Here is a 22,253-nt window from a genome sequence, read left to right as displayed (position 1 = left end):
TCTTGGCACTTTGCTAGCGGATGCCATATTTGCAAGTCAAATCCTGAATATTCTGCACATAACCCTGGAATTACTTTTGGTGCCATTTTTCATTCATGGCACAAATAGACAAGCTATTCACTACCCGCTTCTTTATGCTTCTTTTCATAAGGAACAATATTGTTGTTATTCCAGCCCGACCTCCGCATGTGGCAGCTCAGCCGCTTGTTCTATGGAACTGACACTAGAGTAACTCCTTATATCTTTACCTGCTTGGTTATGCCATTGAGAAACCTCCGCACTTTCAGAGTGTCTCAGTGGGATTGATCTTGGCTTTCAACAGGAGAGCTCACATCTCAGCTCACCTGGCCTCTTTATGCAGGTTACCTATTCACAAGAGAGGCCTCTTTCTTTAAAGATGAGACTCTCTCACAAAGTTCTTCATGGAACATCAATTATTTATCTGCATAACTTTTTCCATGCACAACTCCTGCAAGGTTTCTGATTGTTCCAAGCCTTCACCTAACTCAACTGGTTTGTAAATACTTTTCGGTAACCACTACCAATATTTGAAATTCCTCGTGGCTGCTCCTGCGACCCACACTGTTCTTCACAGTTTTCACAAACTTTAAAAAATGCACTTCTCTGAATTACCTATGCATTTAGGCCTTCATGTATCCCCTGCTAGCGTGATGTCATCTAGGTGAACACCAGGGCACCTTTCTAGAAATTTGCATGCCTCACAAATATAAAAAATTATGAATACACCTTAAATTAGTTTTACAATTTGTCACTTTCAAACAACTGCAATGTTATGCTTGTTTGGTTTTTTTAATGCATCTGACTTGCCCTCTACCCGGAAATGTTGATTTAGACTCAAGAAACTAATGCCAGTTTATACCTGACATGCTTTTATAATAAGTTACTCATCATTTAAAGTTCACCTGCTTACCTTAAGAGTGTCGCATGTCAAGTGTCCTTCTGCAATTTCGCTGCCCCACATCATTTAGCCTCCCCTATTTACCCCTCAAGCTTACCATAGAATCATAGGTCTGAAACTCTCACACCAAAATGTGTTACTCAATGTAAAAAGAACACAATTGTTAGTACTTTCCAGATGTTGCATTATATTCACACTAGTATCTATTACACAATGTGAAAGAAACCTTTGGTGTCTGTCCTTACCAGGTGTTGTACCATACCCAGAGGTATTTGTTAATGTAGTTGTGTCTATTGTGCTTGATACCATGCTTGTTGCAGTTGACCCTGTAGTTGACATTGGACCAATTGTTGTCTCTGTGGATGTGTCATTGGTGACAGGAGTTGAGAAGAAGCTGCTTGCTGGTGACACGGTTGTTGAGCTCTCAGTGCTGTGAAGTGATTCAGAGCTGGTGTTTATTGATGTTGTGGAGCCTCCAGTAGCACTAGTATTGTCAGTTGTTGTGTCTGTGCTCAGGGGTACTGACTGTGACGTCTCTTGCGTTGTCGCTGGTGTAGTTGTTGGCATCACTGTTGGATAAAGAATGTAGTATTAGAGGACACATGTCTAACGTACCAATAACAAATGCCATTAGATCCTAGTCACATTGAGTAAACTAGGAATCGGACTTACAAGGGAATCCATGTTGTGATGAAGGAACACACACTGTACACTAGTCTAGGGTCCTTTGGACCACCAGCAGTTTTCGGCAGATATTCCCTAACACCTAGCCCTTAATCCCCAATGATTTGAGATAACTATTTCTATTTCAAGCCCTAGCCATTCATTCATTCATTAAACTTTTATTTGATTTTCATAGAAAATCATACAAGTGTACAGTGTTTTGCTTCCTGACAGCTATGGGCACATCTCACTGTTGGATGTTGAGGCAAAATACTTTGCGTCACTCTTGTTGGAGGATCTAGAAGAATGGGCAGCCACAAACAACAGGATGCTTTTCAACCCAACTGGCTTCAGAACAATGTCTGGCACTATTGACAATCTTGTGGCCATAAGGATGCTCTCTGCAAAGCAAATAAAGAAGGAACAGCTTTACTCTTGTATTTATAGATTACAGCAAGGCCTTCGACCATGTCAATCGCCAATTAGTGTGGTTGAAAGTTATTGCCTGCAAATCCCTGAACCACTACTATGAGGCATTGTGCTGCTTTATTCTAATACTTGGGTCAGGGTAAAACTGGGGTGACAAGGGGCCATCTCTGACAAAATAAGCATCGAACCAAGGGTCAAGCAGGGGTGCGTATTAGCACCAGCGCCTCTTAATTTGTTCATGAGTAACCTTGCACCTGCATTACATCTAGTAATCAGTCATTCACCAAAATTAGCGAATCATCGCATCACCTCGCTCCTTTATGCCGACAATGTTGTTCTTTTAAGCCAAACCCCAATTGGGCTTCAACGACTGCTGGAGGTCCTATATAATCACTGTTGCTCAAACAGCATGACAATTAACCATGAAAAAACTAACATTGTAATCTTTGGCCGTAAAAACGAGGCCATTGGCACCTTAACAACCATTATTTGACTATTTCAAATAAATATAAATATCTGGGGTGCTGGCTGCATGACAGGGGAGGTCACTCATTAACACTTAAACTCACTAAAACCGAAACTGGCTTCATTACAATTTGCTTTTCGAGCGATCTTCAAAGGTACACAACAGTGCTCCTTCGAGACATTGCTATAAGTTGTCTCTGCCAAACTCATTTCCACGCTTGCGCATGGGGCAGTGGCTTTCACAGGGACATTGGGCGTCTTCCTGAACCGATGACCGAGAGCAGTGTTTACATCACTGTTCAAACTGCCTTATAAGACGTCTCATCCCAGATGGGGATGGAATTCGCATCGAGTGACCAGATACCTGTTCCGAAGGCTGCAGCTTAAACTTCATGACTCAGGTCATGAAGCAGAATCGGGATCACTGGAAAATCTCATGTGGCTGGAAGTCTCACTCGCCAATTGCTCACGTCAATCAAAGGCTGGGGCTCATGCCCTCTCTGATGCCTTAGAGCTGATAGAAACTGCAGATTTATAGAACTTAAAAGTACCGCATCCACAGGTCAAAGCAGCCTTGGATAGGAAGGTTAACATGTAATCTTTTGCCTCAGACTATCGGGCTTTAACCAGAAGACAACATGCTGCCCTAGTTCTCACCAGTTATGCCAAAAGAGGGCTTAAAAAATATGTCATGGAACCTTTTTCATCGTATCATAAAGGATTATGGACAATCACAGCAGCTGCCAATCATTTTCTGAACAAGCTCAGCCGCAGGTAATTTCCAAACTTATAAAATCTCTCAATGCCGCAGACAAATTATTGTATTAAATGCTTCAGCGCTCGAGGGCGACTCTCTGAGCCATAGTTATACAGTCATGAAGCCTGTTGTAGATAGTTCGCTTCACTCATACCTCAGGCTCTTATCTACTGCATAGCCGAGATTAAAACACACAGAGACATTAGACACATTGACATAGGAGCCATATGTTCTTATTGCTGTAGATTTAGAATGTAAAGACATCACTATAAATGACGGGGCAGATCTATATTGGAGATGCGCCACTTTTACGCCGCCGTTGCGTCACTTTTGTGACGCAGCAGCGGCGCAAATCCTGCGCCATGGTGCGGGGCATTTACAAACGTGACGCATCTCCCAGATGCGTCACGTTGTAAAGCCCTGCGCCACATGTAGGCGTTCCAGGGCAGGTGGGGGCGTTCTGGCGCAGGAACGCCTCCTAAAAGTGGCTGAGTGAAATCTACAAGATTTCACTCAGTCACTTTTAGGCCCATGCTGCGTCAAAACCCTGCGCCTGCTTGAAGCAGGCGTAAGGATTGACGCAGCATTGTACAGATAGGGCCCCCCAGATCATTGCTGGAGCTGCGTCGCGCTTGCGACGCAACTCCAGCAATGCGCCACTTTTCGGCACAGATGCGTCACGCATCTGTGCCATTTTTGCCCCATGGTGCGCCGCATTATAAATGCGGCGCATCCATGGTGGCGCAGCTGTGGCGCATAATAACTGGCGCATCCCTGCTGATATGCAGGGATGCGCCAGTCGTCATAAATCTGCCCCGAAGTGCTTAAATTATATGGCTGCATCATGGAAAGTGAATTGACTGTCACGTTATGCTCAGTTTAAGGGGCGCTGTAATCTACCTTTGGTAAGAGTGAAAACTCTTAAAAATTGTATTTTTTAAATTAGATATGTTTTTTATCAACAAATGTGTCTTAAACCCTCTATTTCTCGTGAATTGTTTGAATCTTTATGATTGAGAAGGTGTTACTGGCCGATCTCTTTTTAAAAAAAATCATAATACTGATACATTTATGTAATGATTCTTCTTTTTAGTCTCTGTTTACAGCACTTGGCACTTTAATGGACTTCATTGTCTAAATAAAGTATTTGAAACTTAAAAACTTAAAACATACAAGTGTACAGTGAACATGTATCCATGATAAAACTAACAGACTTAAAATAATAAACTTTCAAAATCTTGCATAAAATATATACAAACAACACTCACATTGAAACTCTGTGCATAAAATCCAGGAAAAAATTTCGAAACTAGCGGGATGCATGTAAAACTCCAGATGGAAAATGGGAAATAATCTGGGCACAGTTTGGGAGTGGCAAAGGAGCTTAAATTATAAAAAAGCTGCTGTGATTTGTCTAAATTCCTGTACGGCTAGTAGAGGTCTTATATATTCATGTTGCAGGGCAGAGAACTTTGGACAAAGCAAAACTGTATGCATTGAAGTACAAATGGAGGCATGGTCACAGGTACAAGGGGCAAAGTCGATTGAGAAAATCAAACACCCTTTGGTTATAACAACTCACAACTGATGAGAAATATTCAGTCTCAGGAGTGATAAGAGATGAGGGGGGCGTGGCTAGCGCCCAAAGAAGATGGCGGCTAATCCGTGACTCTCCCGGGACGGCGGAGAGAAGGACAGACCTGACGCAGTACATACCGCATATGGAACCCCCAGAGTAACGGTTGTGGAACCGAAGGCACTTCAGCATCGAGGGAGCTGACTTTCATCCCTTGTGGTGCCCGGTAGCAGTTTCTTTTCTTCAACCGCGCTGCGACGCAGTTCTGTGACGGAGCGACCACCATTTTCTATCGCGCCTGACGTGACTCGGCGCGCAGCGAGGATTTGCTGGTAAATGGAGCAACTGTATGTAGCCAACTGGTTACTGCTTGAATGAATGTAGTATTGGCGCTAATAATTAAACAGCTGCTCTTTCCCCATGAACGACTGTGCTCAGTGACTGTATTTTCTCCCATTCATCACCATTTCACTTCTCATGAGAAACAGTTTTTTCTAGAGGTTTCATGGACGCCTCTATTTTTTTTTCTTCATTTTTTCCCTTAAAAAAATAAAGGCATGTCTTTTCAGCTCGCACCATCTCTTCTCCTCTGTTTGCATGTCGAATTCACACCTTCTTCATATTTTACTCATTCTTATGAATGTCATGCAGAAAGCTATGAGGAGGACATTTAAATGCTTATATTTACAGAACCCTTTCTAATAGGATAGGTCATTTCTTGTCTCTCTTCAATATTTCATAAAGGTTCTGCTATTCTGTGTCTCTACCTCAAACGCATATTCATCTCTAGAATACCGAGGTGCTGTTTCATCTTTGGTGGAAGGTGGGGCGGCAACAGAACTTTCATTTACTGAAATAGTTATAACTGCTACATTAGTGCCTAGGTGCATGGGCAAACTAATTAAAGTTTTGTCACACTCAGATATTGCCTGTTCTCATTAAAAAATTTTGATTCTAGAATAAATCTCCTTTTTTCTTCCTTACAGCTTATGTCTCCGTGTTTCACTTCCCCTATGTTTCATTATTCGTCAGTTCTGCCTTCCTTCCAGCCTTCCGCATGGGGTCTGGACACGTCATTGTTCTGTGTGGCCTCACCTGCCCCCATCCTTCATATGTCTTGGATTACTTGTAAGTCTTTAGATTTGTTCCTCTTTCTTCACTTCTGCATTGCTCTCATTTTCTCCCATATCTTCTCCTTTCTTATAGCTTTATCTTGCTATTTTCTCACTCAAATACTCCTTCTTCTTTCTTGCTGTTTTTTCGTATCTCAAATGTTGTTTTTTCAATTACATCATTCCTCCTCTTTCTTTTCCCTTTCACTTAATGTGCTCGAATTTACGTATAGTCAGTTTGTTAATTGGTACTTTCTATGGTGTTCAATGATTTGCTTTGATTTGTGTTCATTTTTTTTCTACATTTTCATCCTATGTCATTAAAACTTTTTTCGTGGAATGTCAGAGGTTTACATTCGCCCATTAAAAGACAGAGAATTCTGACACATTTAGCCAAGTTGGGAGCAGATATAGCTTATATACAAGAATCTCATTTGACGGCTGAAGAGTCTCTAAAATTAAAGAGAGGTTGGATGGGGGAGGTCTTTTGCTCTCCAGGCGATGGTAAACGAAATGGAGTTCTCACTCTTTGCCGAAAATCACTTCCTGTTAAAATGTTATCGCAATGTGCTGATAAGGATGGTAGATGGCTGTTTGTTAAATTGTTGTCCTTTGTCCCTCACAAAACTCATAAACTTTTCAGACAAACTATTAAGCAATACAAGCTTATAGATGCTTGGAGACTCTGTAATCCCACATTAAGAGAATATACTTATTATTCTACAGCACACCACACCCAATCACGACTAGATTATATCTTTATATCACATAACATATCTCAATCGTTGTTGATGGCAGATATTGGATCTATTCTAATATCTGAGCACGCCCCCATTACTATCCAATTGGACATTTTACAGACACCCAGTTCAACTCGAAAGTGGCGTTTTAATTACGCGCTGCTTTTAGACTCAACACTTACATCCTCTTTTGTTTCTTTTTTCCACAAATATTTTCTCCTGAATCAATCTGATACTTTACCTTTTAATGTGGTTTGGGATGCTCTTAAAGCATCAGCTAGGGATTTTGTTATCAGATATGTTTCTAAAAAACACAAAGTCACAGGAACTCACCAAAATCCTTCTGGCTAAGATAAAGAGATTGGAGCATTCTTAATATTCTTCTAAATTGAAAGCTTGTTTGTCGGAACTTATAAATGCTAAATTTCAGTTTAATAAGGAAACAACTAATAATGCTTCTACTTATTTACTAAAGTCTAGCACAAAATGTTATGGTGGCCAGAATAAAGCTGGGAAAGTTTAGCTAACTATTTGAAGGTAAAGCAGAACAAACTCAATATAGAGTCTAATATGGATGAACATAATACACTGAAATTTAAGGATGATGATATTTTAAGTGAATTTCTCCAATTTTATAAAACATTTTGCACGTCAGAAATTCCTTTCTCTGATTATTCTATTTCTCAATTTCTATCCAACATTCAACACTCTTCCGTTACACGACCAGATCTCTCACTCTTAGAATCTGACTTAACACAACAGGAGCTTCTCACTGCTTTACAAACACTCAAGAAAGATAAAGCTCCTGGTCCAGATGGTTTTACTGTTGAGTTTTTCCCCCATTTTGCACATTTACTACTCCCCAAATTACATACTCTCATAAATACTTTTTTGCAATCAGGTGAATCTTTTGGCTCCTTTTAAGATGCCCTAATTTGTCTTATTCCGAAGGACGGCAAAGACCCAAAATATTGTAAAAACTACCGACCCATCTCTCTGGTTAATATTGACTATTAAAAATATTCAAAAGCCCTAGCTCTACATTTGGAATCCCACTTGCCTGACCTTTTAGGTAAGGAACAATGTGGCTTCGTTAAAGGACGCCTTATCACAGATAATACTCATTTATTTTTTGACATCCGATCCAAAGCCTCACATGTCCCAAACTCTTTAGAAGCAATAGCTCTCAATGCGGAAAAGCCTTTGATACGGTGGAATGGCCTTATCATTTTCACACACTTAAATGGTTTGGTTTTGGCCCAAACATTATTTCTTTAATATCTATTTTGTACTCTAATCCACTAGCAGCAGTGTATGCAAATGGTGGTATGTCTTCTTATTTCCAGTTAGGTAGAGGTGTTCGACAAGGCTGTCCACTTTCTCCGTTTCTTTTCAATCTAGCTTTAGAACCTATTTTGTCAAAAATTTATCAAAATGATAACATCCATGGTTTTGATTTCAAGGAGACTCAAATCAAAATGGCAGCTTATGCTGATGATGTTCTGTTATTTCTCTCGCAACCTCAATCCTCTCTCCCTGCTTTTTTGGAAGAGGTTGATTCTTTTGCGTCCATCTCTGGTTATAAATTGAACAAAGACAAATGTGAAATTTTACCTCTAGCAAAATATACCGTCAAAGCTACTTCACCACCTCAGGTTTCGCATAGAGTAACAACCATATTAAATATTTAGGATTACAATTCACTCCCTCTATTTCAGGAACAATATCACGATGTAAGGAAAATTGTACACAGAGGTTGTCCTCTCTAACTACGAAGTGGCACCTTTTATATGTATCGTGGTGGGGTCGCCCAGACACTATAAAGATGTTGCTATCCCCTATAATTCTTTATACAATTTCCAATATTCCAATCTTTTTTACTTCCCCAATCATCGAGTTGGCTTTCCGAGTCTCTTGTGGATTGTCCTCTTTGGGCTAGGCTAGAACAGTCTTTCATCTCCCCTTCTCATATCAAGAATACTTATCCTTCACACGTAAGCCGCAATTTTTATCCACTCCTATAGTTAAACATACTTCCAAAATCATACCATCTGTCTCTTCTTCAGACCCCTTGGATTTAAACTCTTTTCTCAATTCCACCATATGGCATAACACCTGCATATTAATACGAAATAAATCTCTATATTCGAAATCCAGGCGGCAACAAGGTTTAATTTAGGTACATTCATTATGTGTCCAAAATGAGATTATGTATTTCTTGCATGCTAGTAGTTCTTTTGACATGCCCATGTCTTTCCGCTCTAAATATTCTCTCCTTACACAAGCTATTCAGAATGCCCGTACCCATTACACAATCTCACATTCTTCCACTGACCCTGTGGTTCCTCCTGTTAGTAAATTACGTGCTCTTCTACTCAATAACTCTAGGGCCTCTGTCATTCCAACTATTTACACAGTTCACCCATCCCAAGAAAAAAAAACTAAGGTAGACCTCTCTTGGGAAAAAGATTAATAAGTCTGTTGGTCCATAGAATTATGGAAAGGATTTGGCTTAAAATCAGGAGGTCCTCTAGAGCAGAGAACACCACACAAACACTCTTTTTTTATATATAATAGACTCCTACTCTCCTCACTTACTCTAAATGCAAGACATGCTGACCTCTCAGACATTTGTTGGACTTGCTCCTCACCACATGCTGATATATATCACTTACTTTTTACATGTGCACCTATTCATAGTTTTTGGAAACAGGTATGGACTCAAATTAACTCGATTTTTGACTCCAGTTGCCCTTTCTCCGCTTCGCATGTCTTCTTAAGATCTTTATCCCCCATTTGGGCAGACTGTGAATCTAATGTAAAGATAATAGTTGCTAGCAGTTGCTTTCAGCAAATAGCTAAGAATTGGAAAGACTGCACCAAATTGTCTTATCAAGCATGGTGGTACGCTGTATGTTACAACCAAAGATTGCAAAAGACACACAATTGATGGACGGAATGCAGAACAAATCAAAACATTCACCCCCAGTCAAGAGATCTGGTTTAAATCCATCATTCTTTTGCCCACCATGCCACCCCAGTTTAGACCTGGCCATATGCAAATCAGTCTTGACCCTGTGCCTCATTGGAACTGTCCAGTCCAAACTGCCAAGCCAGGTCCCCCCTTGACACCCCTATTGAGTTCGAACAGCTGGGTGCACTCGCCGTTGGACCCATATCTGACCACCCATTAAGCACATAGCAGAGGTCTCTCATGAAGGCCACTAAGGCTTGACCCACCCTCATGGACCCCAGCTCAGCTTAGACCCTGTTTATGTTTTCAAACGCTGAGCTGAGGTCCAATTGCACCTCCCCTTCACCTGGGTGCTAGCGGCCGCCAGATTTGCACTTCAAACCCTGAATATTCTGCACATAACCCTGGAATCACTTTTGCTGCCATTTTTCATTCACTGCACAAATGGACAAGCTATTCACTACCTGCTTCTTCATGCTTCCTGTTATAAGGAACAATATTGTTGTTATTTCCGCCAGACATTGAAAGATGGCAGCTCAGTCGCTTACTCTATGGCCCTCACACTAGGGTAAATACTTATATCTTTACCTACTTGGTTGTGCCATAGACAAACCTCAGCACTTTCAGAGTGTCTCAGTCAGATCGATCTTGACTTTAAACAGAAGAGATCAGAAGATGGAGATCAAGGTTCTGTTCTGCAGTACCCCTGCCGGGCCAGAACACATGTTGAAAGTCGAAGTGGATAGCACTCTTGTCTGCCCACTTGCTGAGTCTCTCTAGGATTACCCTCCCAATGATCTTGACCGCCACATTGATTAAAGAGATGGGTCTATAACAGTCCGGGTCGACTCTGTCTCCTTTCTTGAATACTGGAACAATGACAGAGCACTTCAATGCATCTGGAAGGGGTTCTCTAATGGCATCATTGGCATGATGGGTAATGACCAGTATCCACCAAAGAATTCAGGAGGGCACCCAGTCCTTTTCACAATTCATTACCCACAGCTTAAAGCTTAAACTATTGCTAACCTAAAATACCATAATGCATGCATCATGATATATAAACTCTACGTGTTATGCAGGAACCATGACTGTACCACAGCATCATAAACAAAAAGATCACTATGTCCAACTCCCAACTGTAATTCAGAAACCATCGTTAGACATCTGCAAACTGAATTACTGCTTTGAATCTCAGGAGGATCGTGTGCGCTGTGCAAGGAAATGTGTGGAAATACAGACTTTCAAAGGATAAAAGGCTCTTCTTGAATCACACTGACTAACCTATCTGCTTACCCTTTTGTATCACCCTGTGACCTACAAAAGTAAAAAAAAATTCTTTCTCATGAAAAACAATGATGACTTTTGCCCCTGCCACTTGAATCAAAGCAACCACCATTATCAAACACCTGAGGAATAATTGGCTTATTGTTTTTGCCTCCATCATCTCCACATAATTTCCATACATTAAAGGATGCACACCGTACCTATTGTCTAGTATATTCTCATGAGCCACTCTCAGCTCACCGCCTTCTGGCACATTACCATGTTCCAGTTCTTGTCTACCAGTCCCTCTCCGATCAGCCCAATAAGCCAACATTCAGAAGAACAAGCAATTCCATTCTGTGTCCACTGACGACATTATGTCCTTTTCTCTCCCTCAGACCTATAGACTTAAGTATACAAAGAACTCTAATCCTTATTGCCTAGAGCAGTGATTATTAACCTTCTGTGGATCCCCACTTAATCATTTCTGGAACCTGGAGACCCCCAGTGGATCATTATTGGAATCCCGGATCCCCATTGAGTTATTACTGGAAACCAGGGTCCCTAGACTAAACATCTTCGGTGATATGAACTTCAAAACAATAAACAAATAAAACAATCATTACAGATGTACATTTAATACACAAACCAATTTTTAAAAAAACACAATTTTGATATGAAAGGATGGAGATTTTCTAAATTCAATTGCATCCATTCATTGCCCAAACGTTGTTCAGTTTGATGCACTTGCACTGCTCCCACGAATCTATCTGAGGATACTAAACCATTCCTTTTTTTTTTTTTGATAAACAAATTTTTATTTTCTTGTAGAGAGCAAAATCAAGGAGGACATACAACAATCTGATCAATTTGGCATGAATAAAACCTATCACGGAAGCATTGACAAGCAATCACTAGACCCTCCACCCCTCCCCCACCATCCGCCCCGACCCTCGACCTCCCCCCCCTAAAACAAGCCCCCGAACCACTTCCCCCACACTCTGCGAAACTTTTTGGGGCAGCCCCAGGCAGTGTACAACGTCCGTTCCTGTGCGGCACACCAGTCCACCCGTCTTCTCCATGTAGCACCTTTTGGTGGGTCAATCTGCTTCCAAGCGGCTGCGATATCTCTTTTAGCCACCACCAGAGCAGTAGTTAGGAAATATTTTTCGTTACGGGAGCCGTCCAACCCATCCGTTATTCCCAGCAGATCCAGCTTAGGGTCATGGGGGACCTCCCATCCTAGGACCTCACTTAGTTCGGCCTCAATCTCGGCCCAGTAGTTCCCCAGGCGTGAGCAAGACCAGACCATGTGAAAGAAGTCCACCGGATCTACCCCGTACCGAGCGCACGAAGCATCCTGACAGAGGCCCGCTCGATATAGGCGTTCCGGGATCAGATATGCGGCATGGAGATAGTAAAGCTGGATGAGCCGCAGTCTAGCCAAAGTGGTAATCGTCTTGGGTGCCATGAGGGCATCCCTCCAATCAGCCTCGTCCAGAGGACCCACCCAGGTCTCCCACCGCTGCCTCAGTCCGTTCCAATCCACCGGGGTGTTGTTGACCAGGGACCGATAAATACGGGATATTCCTCCCCTCCCAAGACACCCCAGCATCACCTGGGCCTCGGGCGGACTATGGTCGGGTATCCTGGAGGCTAGAGGGACGTGCGATTGGACTGCGTGGTGCAGTTGAAGATATTTATAGAATTGCGAAGAGTGTAAAGAGAACCAGCTCTGGAGCTCTTGGAAGGAACACATGTGGCTCCCCCGCCAGACATCACCTAAGCGGGAGATCCCCAGAAGATCCCACGATTGAAATCCCTCAAGCCCCGCCACCTCCCGCAGCCAAGTACCGTGCCAAAGTGGTGTGATCAAGGTCAGTGTCTTCGACCAATGGGTGTGCCGCAAGGCGGCGCGCCACGCCAGAAAGGGGGCCCGCACAACATCCGGAAGCGACCGAGGGATCGTTGCCCCATAGAGCATGTTCTGAATAGATGCGAACCCGGTGAGCTGCACTTCGAGCCTATAAGCCGGAACGTCCCACCCGCCTGAGAACCAGTCATGAACCACCACCAGCTGAGTGGCAAGATAGTACAAGTAAAGATTAGTCATGCTCAGGCCACCGTCATATGAAGGAACCCGGCATCGGTCCAATGCGAGACGGGGTCTGCTGCCACCCCAGAGGAATTTAGTCACCATTTTATCCAGGACCCGGAACCAAGGGCGGGAGAAGGAGCAGGGCGTGTTTTGTAACATATATAGGAACTTGGGAAGGATCATCATCTTATAGAGTGCAATCCTCCCCAATGGATTCAACGGAAGCGACTGCCACCGCTCCATGTCTGATCTGGTCTTATTGACCACGGGGGCCACATTGAGAGCCCAGCAGAGCTCCGGAAGAAGTGCGACCCAGATCCCCAAATATTTAAAGGAGAGCCTCCGGAGGGGAATATCAGACTGCCAGTCAAAACACTCCCTAGACTGGTGCAGCGGGACCAGTACAGATTTCCTGGGGTTTAGATGAAGACCAGATGCCTGACCAAACCGGCGAAGAATCCGGCAGACACGGGGCCCCGAGACAGCCGGATCCTAAAGATAGAGAAGGACATCATCCGTGTAAAGAGCAATTTTATCAGGGGCCATACCCGGCCAGTCCCACCCACGGAGAGTAGGATCCAACCGGATCATCACGGCCAGGGGCTCCATTGCCAGGGCGAAGAGGAGGGGCGAGAGCGGGCAGCCCTGCCGCGTCCCCCGTCCTATGGAAAATGGGCGGGAGAGAGCCCCATTGACCAACACTCGGGCTCGCAGGTCTGCGTACAGGACACGGACCATGGCGCGAAACTGGGGGCCAAAACCCATTCGTTCCAAGGTCTCCCCAAGGTAGTCCCACCCCACCGAGTCAAAGGGCTTTTCGAAGTCAACCAGCAGAAGGGCCAGGTAGGGAGAAAGGCGTTCCCGGTGGGCCAGGGCGAGGTGCAGGCGCCGTAGGCAGTGTCTGGTTCCCCGGTTCGGTATAAATCCACATTGGTCCGGGTGGACCAGTGAGACAAGAAGCGGGCGCAACCGTTGCACAAGGATATTGGCGTATATCTTAAGCTCGGTATTTATGAGGGATATCGGCCGGTAATCCGAATAGGACTGCGATGGGGGTTGTGTTTTGGGAAGGACAACTATAGTGGCTGTGTCTGTTTCCTGCGGGAACGAACCCTTCTCCACCACCTCTGCAAAGAGATCCAGAAGCCTCGGGGCTAGGGTCTCGCGGTAGTGAGCATAGTATTCCTGTGAGAAACCGTCTGGTCCCGGGGTCTTCCCGGAAGCCAGGTGGCTGATTGCCTCATCAATTTCTTGCAGCTTGATGGGCAAGTCAAGGGTCTCATACGCCTCCCGTCCCAACCGCCTGAGGACCGTCCCGCTCGTCCCCATCAGCTCCGCCAGGGAGATCTCCGGCGCCCGAGCCCGGTATAGTTGGGAGTAATAATCTGCAGAGGACTGAGCCATTGCCGCGGAGACCGTGTGGGTCACGCCTGTGGAATCCCTGATGGCAGGAATGATCCGGCCTGCCCGGGGGTAGGTAGCCAGCCGATGGAGAAGCGTACCATCTTTATCCCCCCATCCGTAAACACGGGCCTCAGACGAGCGCCAAAGAGTCTTCGCCGCCTCCAGAGAGTGCAAGCGTATCTCCTCCCTCAGAAAGGCCAGTCGGCGCGCCCGCGTGGCATCTCTCAACGCCTCCTGGTCCCGCTCAAGCTCCAAGGCCTGTGCCACGCAAGCCGTGAGCTGCTGGGTTTGTCTTCGGCGCTGCTGTTGCACATGCCCCTTTGCAGCTCCCCTAATAGTCGCCTTGCCGGCCTCCCAGAGGATGGCCGAGGAGGAGACGGAACCCACATTGTGAAAGTAGTAATTCGCAATCTCACCTCCTACCATGTTCCGAAAAACTTTGTCTTGAAGGAACCAAGCATTCAGACGCCACATCGGGTGGGCAGAAACGGGAGGTGGGCCAAGAGCGAGGAGCACCGTCGAGTGGTCCGACAGGCCCCTTGGAAGATTGCGGACATCCTGAACCCCTGCACATTCGGTAGACGGGACGAAGATTAGGTCGATCCGGGCGTGAGAGTGGTGCGCCGCCGAGGTGTGGGTATATTGGCGAGCATGTGGATGCCAAACCCTCCAAACGTCACATAGGCCCTGGGTTTCGGCCCAATTCGACAGCTGCTTCGCACAAGCGGCTCTGGCGAGGGAGATCGGACCTGTCAATTCCAGACGGGGCGTGTAAACAGCATTAAAGTCTCCCCCTAGAACGAGCGATCCCGCCGGAAGTTTTGGAAGTAGATCTGCGGTGTAGGAAAGGGCAGTCTGCAATAGGGATGGTGCCGCATACAGGGACAGCAAGGTGAGTGGTCGCCCTTCGAGAGTGCCACAAACCGTGACAGCCATTCCCTGGGAGTCTAGATGCACCTGAGCCAGGACAAAGGGAAAGGACCGTCTAAGCAGGATAGCCACCCCCCGGAGCCCCTAGCAAATCCTGAGTGCCACACCCTATCATATCCGTAACGGGCGAGAAAGGGACATTTTTTGCCAAGAAGGTGGGTCTCCTGAAGGAGGAGCACGTCGATCTCCGCACGTTGTGCATATTTAAGGACTGCCATGCGTTTAAAACGGTCCAAAAGACCATTTACATTCCAGGACAATACGCGCAAGGCGGCCTTAGGAATGGGTGTGTCAGCCATAGGTATAGTCAGAGGCTGGGGCCGAGGGGGGCGCGGGCGCGCGAGCTTCCCAAAAGGAGGGACATTGGGAAATCGGACAGGAGAGCAGGTCAAAGGTTACATGATGCCATGGAACAACTAAATCAATTTTTACCCTTCAGTTTGATATTCCTTCACATTTACAGAACGTCTTACATTTTTCAATTTTCAATGTCGCTGCTTTATTTGTTTATACTTTATTGATCTTTTAATAATATTTAATTTCCTAAGCAGTCATGGACCCCCTGAATAGGGTACGCAGTCCTCTAGGGGTTCCAGGTTAAGACGCACTTACCTAGATAATAGAGGGTCACAAGCACTGGATCACAGAGCAGTGGGATCTGGAATTTCCTGCCCTCCTAATAAAAGTCAATTTCTCTCTATATGCCTTACTATCATGAATAGTGCTGATACCACATGGTGGCTCTTACCCCTGCGAATATATCATCCCGCTCATAAGAAACTATCTGTGAAATGCATCATCATTTTGCAAATAGAATGTCTAAAGATAAACAAACTAGCAGCACAAAAAAAATATACTTTTGTATTAACAAAATGTAAATCATCAATGCAAAGAAACAAGCAAACCACAAGGGTGTGTATAGATTTATGGGCATTGTTATTACCATACAAACAAAAATATACCCTTCCCTGGTGCAAACACATCTTTATTGACAACTGACTATTGGTTCAGATGTTGTAGCTGTATATCTATTCCTTAAATAATTTTGCCCAGTACAGGATTACAGCATAATTATGAGACGACAAACCAGTCATCAACAACGTTTTTGTATTGTACTCATGTACTTATTTGAACCACTGGCTGTTCACCTAAAGCCTTAAATAATTATAAATATTATTATAATCATTATAATTATTAGTATTCTTATTATTACTATTATCATTATTATTAACCCCTTCACCGCTGCAGGAATTCCGCCGCGGCGCTGGGGGGGGTTTGGGGGCAGCGCGGTGGCGCTGTGCTCGTGACAGAACCGCTCCGTCACGAGCCACGTTGAGCTGTGCTCATGACGGAGTGGTTCCGTCACGTCTCCGCCCACTGCGCTAATCGCCCGCACAGGCGGGGAATTAGCGCCGCGTGGGAGGAGCGGCCGCCAACGGCCGCGGCGAGCACAGCGCAACCGTGGCTCATGACGGAGTGGTTCCGTCATGAGCAGGGAAGGGGTTAAGGCTCTGCCTTCTGTTCTGACATGTTTATACTCTGAGACGTGCCTGAACAAGAATGCCGGGGGCTGTATTATGAAAGTGCCCAGGGGGCGAATCGGGCGTTTGTGCCTGCTTTGAGTGCCCCAGGGCACTTTGGTATTACAGAAGGGGCCGTAGACATATGTGTGGCCCCTTCTGTAATACTGAAAGAGGTGGTGCACATACAGCACCAGCACTTATTCAAGACGGCACTCCCTCATTTACATGGGGGGCGTGGCCTCATGCAAATGAGAGAATCCCTTTGCCTCTGCTCCTGCGGCGTATTAGAGAAGTGGGCGCTGAAGTAAAGAAGCTGTCAGGGGGCTCACTGACAGTGCACCACATAAACGGTGGTGCACTGTCAGTGCACACCCCAATAGCAGCCCTCTGGAGGGGGGAAGGGGGTCCTAGGAATCCCGCAGACATCCCCTTGCAGGCCAGTGATCTTGAATCCCCTTTAGAAGTGCATATGGAGGGGCTGCTTCAAAGCTACTCAGTTTTTCACCTGAATGTACTGACGCCTCGGGGCAGGGCAAGTTCACATTGCTTTGGGAGCAGCACATTCTATGTAATAGGGCACACTTTGCCTGTTTGCACCTGGTGCACCTGTTTTAAGGTGCACCAGTCACAATTGCATCCTACACATAATAGGGCCTCAGGAGCAGAATTGTCTATTATTTCATTAACGTTTGTGAGGTCACTATCAATAGTGCACTAGTGCAGCAGCTGCAGATATCTCCCTAGTGTTACAGTCTTTGAACTCAGTCTTGTGGTGCAGCATTTATAACTCACCTGGGTCTGTGATGTTGCCAGCTCTCTAGGTGCCGTTAACACGACTTTTAATTATTTATGTTCTTAGACTTTCAGAATGAGTTTGTTCAGTTGAGATTCAGCGACCACCAAGATTAGAGTTTTTCCCAAGCAGCACTTCAGAACCCCAATGTTCTAAATGTTCTTTTCAGGCTATGATGAAAAGAATAAATGCAAAAGTAATTCCAGAGCTTTCTGTCTGTTCAAGTTTGCGTGAATGCTTCTGAAGAATGTTTTGTTTATAGTATTGACTTAGTAGCTTTAACAAACCAGTGTTTACCATACTTGTACTACATTTACAAGACATTGAATTATATATAGGCAACTTCAGCACTGATATAACCAGATAGGGATTTCCAAGTGATATTGTGTAAATGGAGACTCGCTTGTGGTTGCATAGTGACTGATATATAGCCTGTCGCCTGCCCAAGGTAGTCCTTGTATCTCAATAACTCATTCCCAGCACACCAGATGTGATCAGACTGCGACTGCATACCACACCAACGGGTGTGGACTAAACAAGATAAGAGGTGTGCATTTTGTTTGCAGGGGCGTAGCTTCATGGGTTTTTTTGATGTATCCCACTCCATAAATGTATGAAAGCTCTTGTTTAAAGCCCTGGTCTGGTCTGCAGTGTCTTGTCTGATTCCACACGGAATGAGTTGCAGGGATTAGGTTTACTGTGAACGGTGCATGCTTGGGATGGCAATGGTAACATCTTAGTGGCACTACAGAAGGAAACATACTGTTAGGACTGGGTTTATGGCACTGCGGATGTATGATGTTACAACGCATGCTTTTACAACGCATGCTGTTACAACAAAATTTTTACAACGCAAATGCAGTGACAACGCAAGTCTTTACAACGCAAGTCTTTACATCGACTTGCACTAGATGGCGTGCTAACATTAAAAAAGTGTAATTTACTATTCTAACTCCAGTACACGTAACAGTAGGGAAGGTGTTTGGATAGTAAACTACACTATTTTTAATGTTAGCACGCCATCTAGTGCAAGTCGATGTAAAGACTTGCGTTGTAATGGCATGCGTTGTCAATGCATTTGCGTTGTAACAGTTTCGTTGTAATGGTAGTGCGTTGTAAAAGTTGCGTTGTAAAGGTTGTTCCCCGTGCTGAGGCTTGGAGAACACAACTAGGCCCATATGAAAGAGGAGTAAAAACAAGGCCTCTCCGAATACTGTCACAGGAGGCATGGAAAAGAGTTCAGTTTGTGAGAAAAAAAATGAAAAATGTTAATTAAAACAAGCTGATCAAAAGTGCTGGTGTGTACCTCATAACCTCTTGCCACTGTGAAAGGAATATTTTTGCTAATGATGGTGAAAGAATTTATTTATGAAAACTGACTTTATTGTCTTTTTCGTCAAGAGGCTGCTGGAAGGAAGAGGGGCAAGTCCTTGGTTTCGGAGGGCCTTATTGGACACACAGAGTCCAAGCACGGGATTGCAGGAGGAGTCACAACTGGGAAAAGATGAAGCCAAGCGGGGCCACGTGCTAGGGAAGGGATATTTATGGTTGTGCCCTAAGATGGCCCCAAACTACGTGTTCTGCTGAAATCTCGCAGGATTTGAAGCGCGAGCAGGAAAAGGAACATTTACAACTCAATAGAGCATGGGGGGGGGTCAGGGGCCTACTCTGCTATTTGTGTTAGGTGGCCTTACTGGGAAACAAGACGCAGATGGGAGGTTGGGTGAGGAATAGGTTAGGAGGGGTCACAAAGGGGGACACTACAAGGATGACCCTGCTGGCTGTTGAGTCAAGATGGGGTGCTGGGAGTTGCTGAGCCACACTGAGCGTGCAACATATGCAACCATTGTGGGCGTGAGCAATGGTCATAACACCTTCAGTCTCCTGAGTGGCAAGACGTTTAACCGCGTAGGTGTGAATAAATCAATATGGCCACCTTGCTTTAGTTAGTTAGTTATTTTTCATATTTTGAATGTTTTATTTCTCTCTACCCTGAGGCTGCACTTAGAAATTGAAAAATGTCAGCAAAAGGCTACGCTTCCAGCAAGTGTTTTTCTTTTTTGGATCCATTTCACAAGGAAGCAAATAAACGAAAGGAGGAAAGAGAAGGTAATACCTGTTTCTAGAAGTCTCGGACCGGTTTTTACTACATGAGGAGGAGCCAGACAGAGAGGGAAGAGGGGGAACAAAGGAGGGGGGGCCTGCTGCCAGCAGCAGGAGAACCGGACACTGTCCTTGTCTTCTTCGGACACGAAGGAAAAGACAGAGTTCTTTTCCTTCTCTGCCCGTTTCGCCCTCCCCCAAAGGCCGAGCCTTAACCATCGGCCTTGCCCCTTGGCGAATTTCGCCGTCGGGGAGGCATGTTTAAGAAAGTAGGGGAACGATCTCAAGCAGTGACTTACGACAGAGCACATCTCACACAAGAATCGGTTGAACATCATGAACTATCTATCTATAGCGCCTAGTGAGAGTAACGTAGCTGACCTAATGCCCATTGCTTATATCATTCGAAAGCAGAATGGTTTAAAAAGACCACGTTTGTGAAAATACAGAGCCGCGCGCGCAGTATGCATTTTGTTTTCCAATGCACACAAAAACATTCTTCAAAGAGCGAGGAGTCAGTCGCATGGGTGGGTTACGAGGGGGGGTCGTGAGGGGGGGGGTCGCGCGGGGCTCAGGGGCCAAGGGAGAATAAAATTAAAATTGAGACGAAAACTTACCTGACCGCCTCTGCTCCGCGTTGGCAATGGCGCCTCTTGAGTTGAAACAGGAACAGCACTGGAGTGGCAACCCCTCTGCCAATCCTGGCGCTGCTGCAGCACCAGGCTTGGCTAAGGGCACGGCTCCTAAAGGGCATGCGCAAGTCAGTGAAAACACAAGTGCGCATGACTGGGCACGGGCTAAAAATTAGCTCACCTTGCCCACTCATGCGCACTTGTGCTGCTGTGCTGCCTGTCCCTGGCTGGTCTGACAATGCATGTCAGTCAACATGACACCGGACAGCCCACGGTCCGACGTCATGCTGACTGACACGCATTGTCCGTTCTCCCTCGGCGTCTCTGAACTTAAGTAAACTAAGTTCAGTGACGCCGAGGGAGCTGCGGGGGCAACACCCCAACGCCGCCAATGGACGCACCGCGGCTGAACAGCGAAGCTTCTCAAGCAGCTCGAAGTGCAGCCGCTACAGGGTCTAATGTAGCTGAAAAGTGAGCTGCTGCCTGCCTTGCTCCTTCATGTTCATGAGTGAGTACTAAGACTGAGCACAATTCTCTCTCATGGTAAAAATATATATATATATATATATTCTTTGGTAACTAGGCTTTCCAAGTGGGGAATTCAGTACAGAGACTATGTGTGACCTCTTGAAAGGCATTCATGCATTCATTGTCCAAGGGTACTGGATTGCTTACATCAAAGTAAGAAAGCCTCTGTAAAGGCTTTGTGTAGAAAACCCAAATTAAGTTAACAGGAACCAGGTTTGATGTAAGAAGAGTTGAGTTTATTGCAGAGGAAATAAGATCCCATCCATCCAGTCCATTCAGTCAGGTGCAACTGACTCTCCAAACCCCCAGAGTATTCCATCTCCATAGAGCTATTCCAACCATTACAACTTCTGACGGTGGAATAGGTAAAATCCATTTAGTACAAAGTTCTCTGCGAGCTAATAAAACTACAACTTCACAGTAGCTAATCCTTAAAGAGGAACTAACAGTATGTACAAGATAGATTTATAAATAATATACACATTGCTACACTTTGCAATAAGGTAAAAGTTTACAGTCCACCAACGACAGAAGCCAATCATTCTCACAAACATCCTCACATCTTTCTGAGTCAATGGGGGGTTCATTTTTAGAAATGCAGAGAGGCCTTCTGTGGACACATTTCACACACCTTTATTACGTTTGTGACCCAGTAAAAGTCTTTCTGACAGAATTGCAAATGTGTCAGTGACACTTTATGCCATGCTCTGGAAGATTTCTCAGCAGTGCAAACTTGTCCAACTTGCAGTCCTCTCTTGTTTTCGATGTGACTATCAGCTGTGCTATGCGTTGCACCAACATTAAATTACAGGGAAGATGCAAACTCTCAAAATCATTCTTCAGTAGTTGGGAGAAGAATGATGTCCTCTTTGTATAACCCTGGGGGATTCCACACCAGAACATTATTCTGGTTCAAATCAGAATGCAAAGAGATACTGGCTATCCTCTTAAATAGGAATGGTAAAGAACACTTGGCACAAATCAACTACAGTAAACCAATCCACGTAAGCAAGGGTCTAAAATAATATGACAGCAGGATTCGGTTCTACTGAACTACATGGGAATATAATATTATTCATTTTGTGCAGGTCCTGCACTATTCTCCACTTCCTGCTTATTTTTTAAAATGTTCTTGATCAACTGCAAAGACATCTGAGCAGCTTAATCATTTTATCTGTGACGGAGGCCATTCCCTCTTCTTCTTCTTCATGAGTAAGCTTGCCCCGAGGAGTGCGGGAATATGCTGCATTTGGCTGCACCTTGATCTGTACTGGCTCTGCACTATTTACCAAACCAAGGGGCATATTATCAAGAAACGGCGTTAAAATTATCGTTGCTTTA

The 22,253-nt window shown here is 44.9% G+C and overlaps 1 protein-coding gene across 1 annotated transcript in view; it reads right to left on the bottom strand.

Annotated features, from left to right (window-relative positions):
• The window catches only part of LOC146788612 (uncharacterized), a 459,070-nt gene that overhangs the window by 141,124 nt on the left and 295,693 nt on the right, over positions 1 to 22,253 (bottom strand). Inside the window, exon 5 of the mRNA XM_085633182.1 lies at positions 1,165 to 1,488. Coding sequence (XP_085489308.1) covers positions 1,165 to 1,488 — 324 coding nt within the window. The remainder of the gene's footprint in view (positions 1 to 1,164; positions 1,489 to 22,253) is intronic.

Source organism: Triturus cristatus, chromosome 11 (genome assembly GCF_964204655.1).
Source record: "Triturus cristatus chromosome 11, aTriCri1.1, whole genome shotgun sequence".
NCBI classification, from domain to species: domain Eukaryota; kingdom Metazoa; phylum Chordata; class Amphibia; order Caudata; family Salamandridae; genus Triturus; species Triturus cristatus.
The sequence above is the reverse complement of the archived record's forward strand: the minus strand, read 5'-3'. Positions and strand labels throughout refer to the sequence as shown.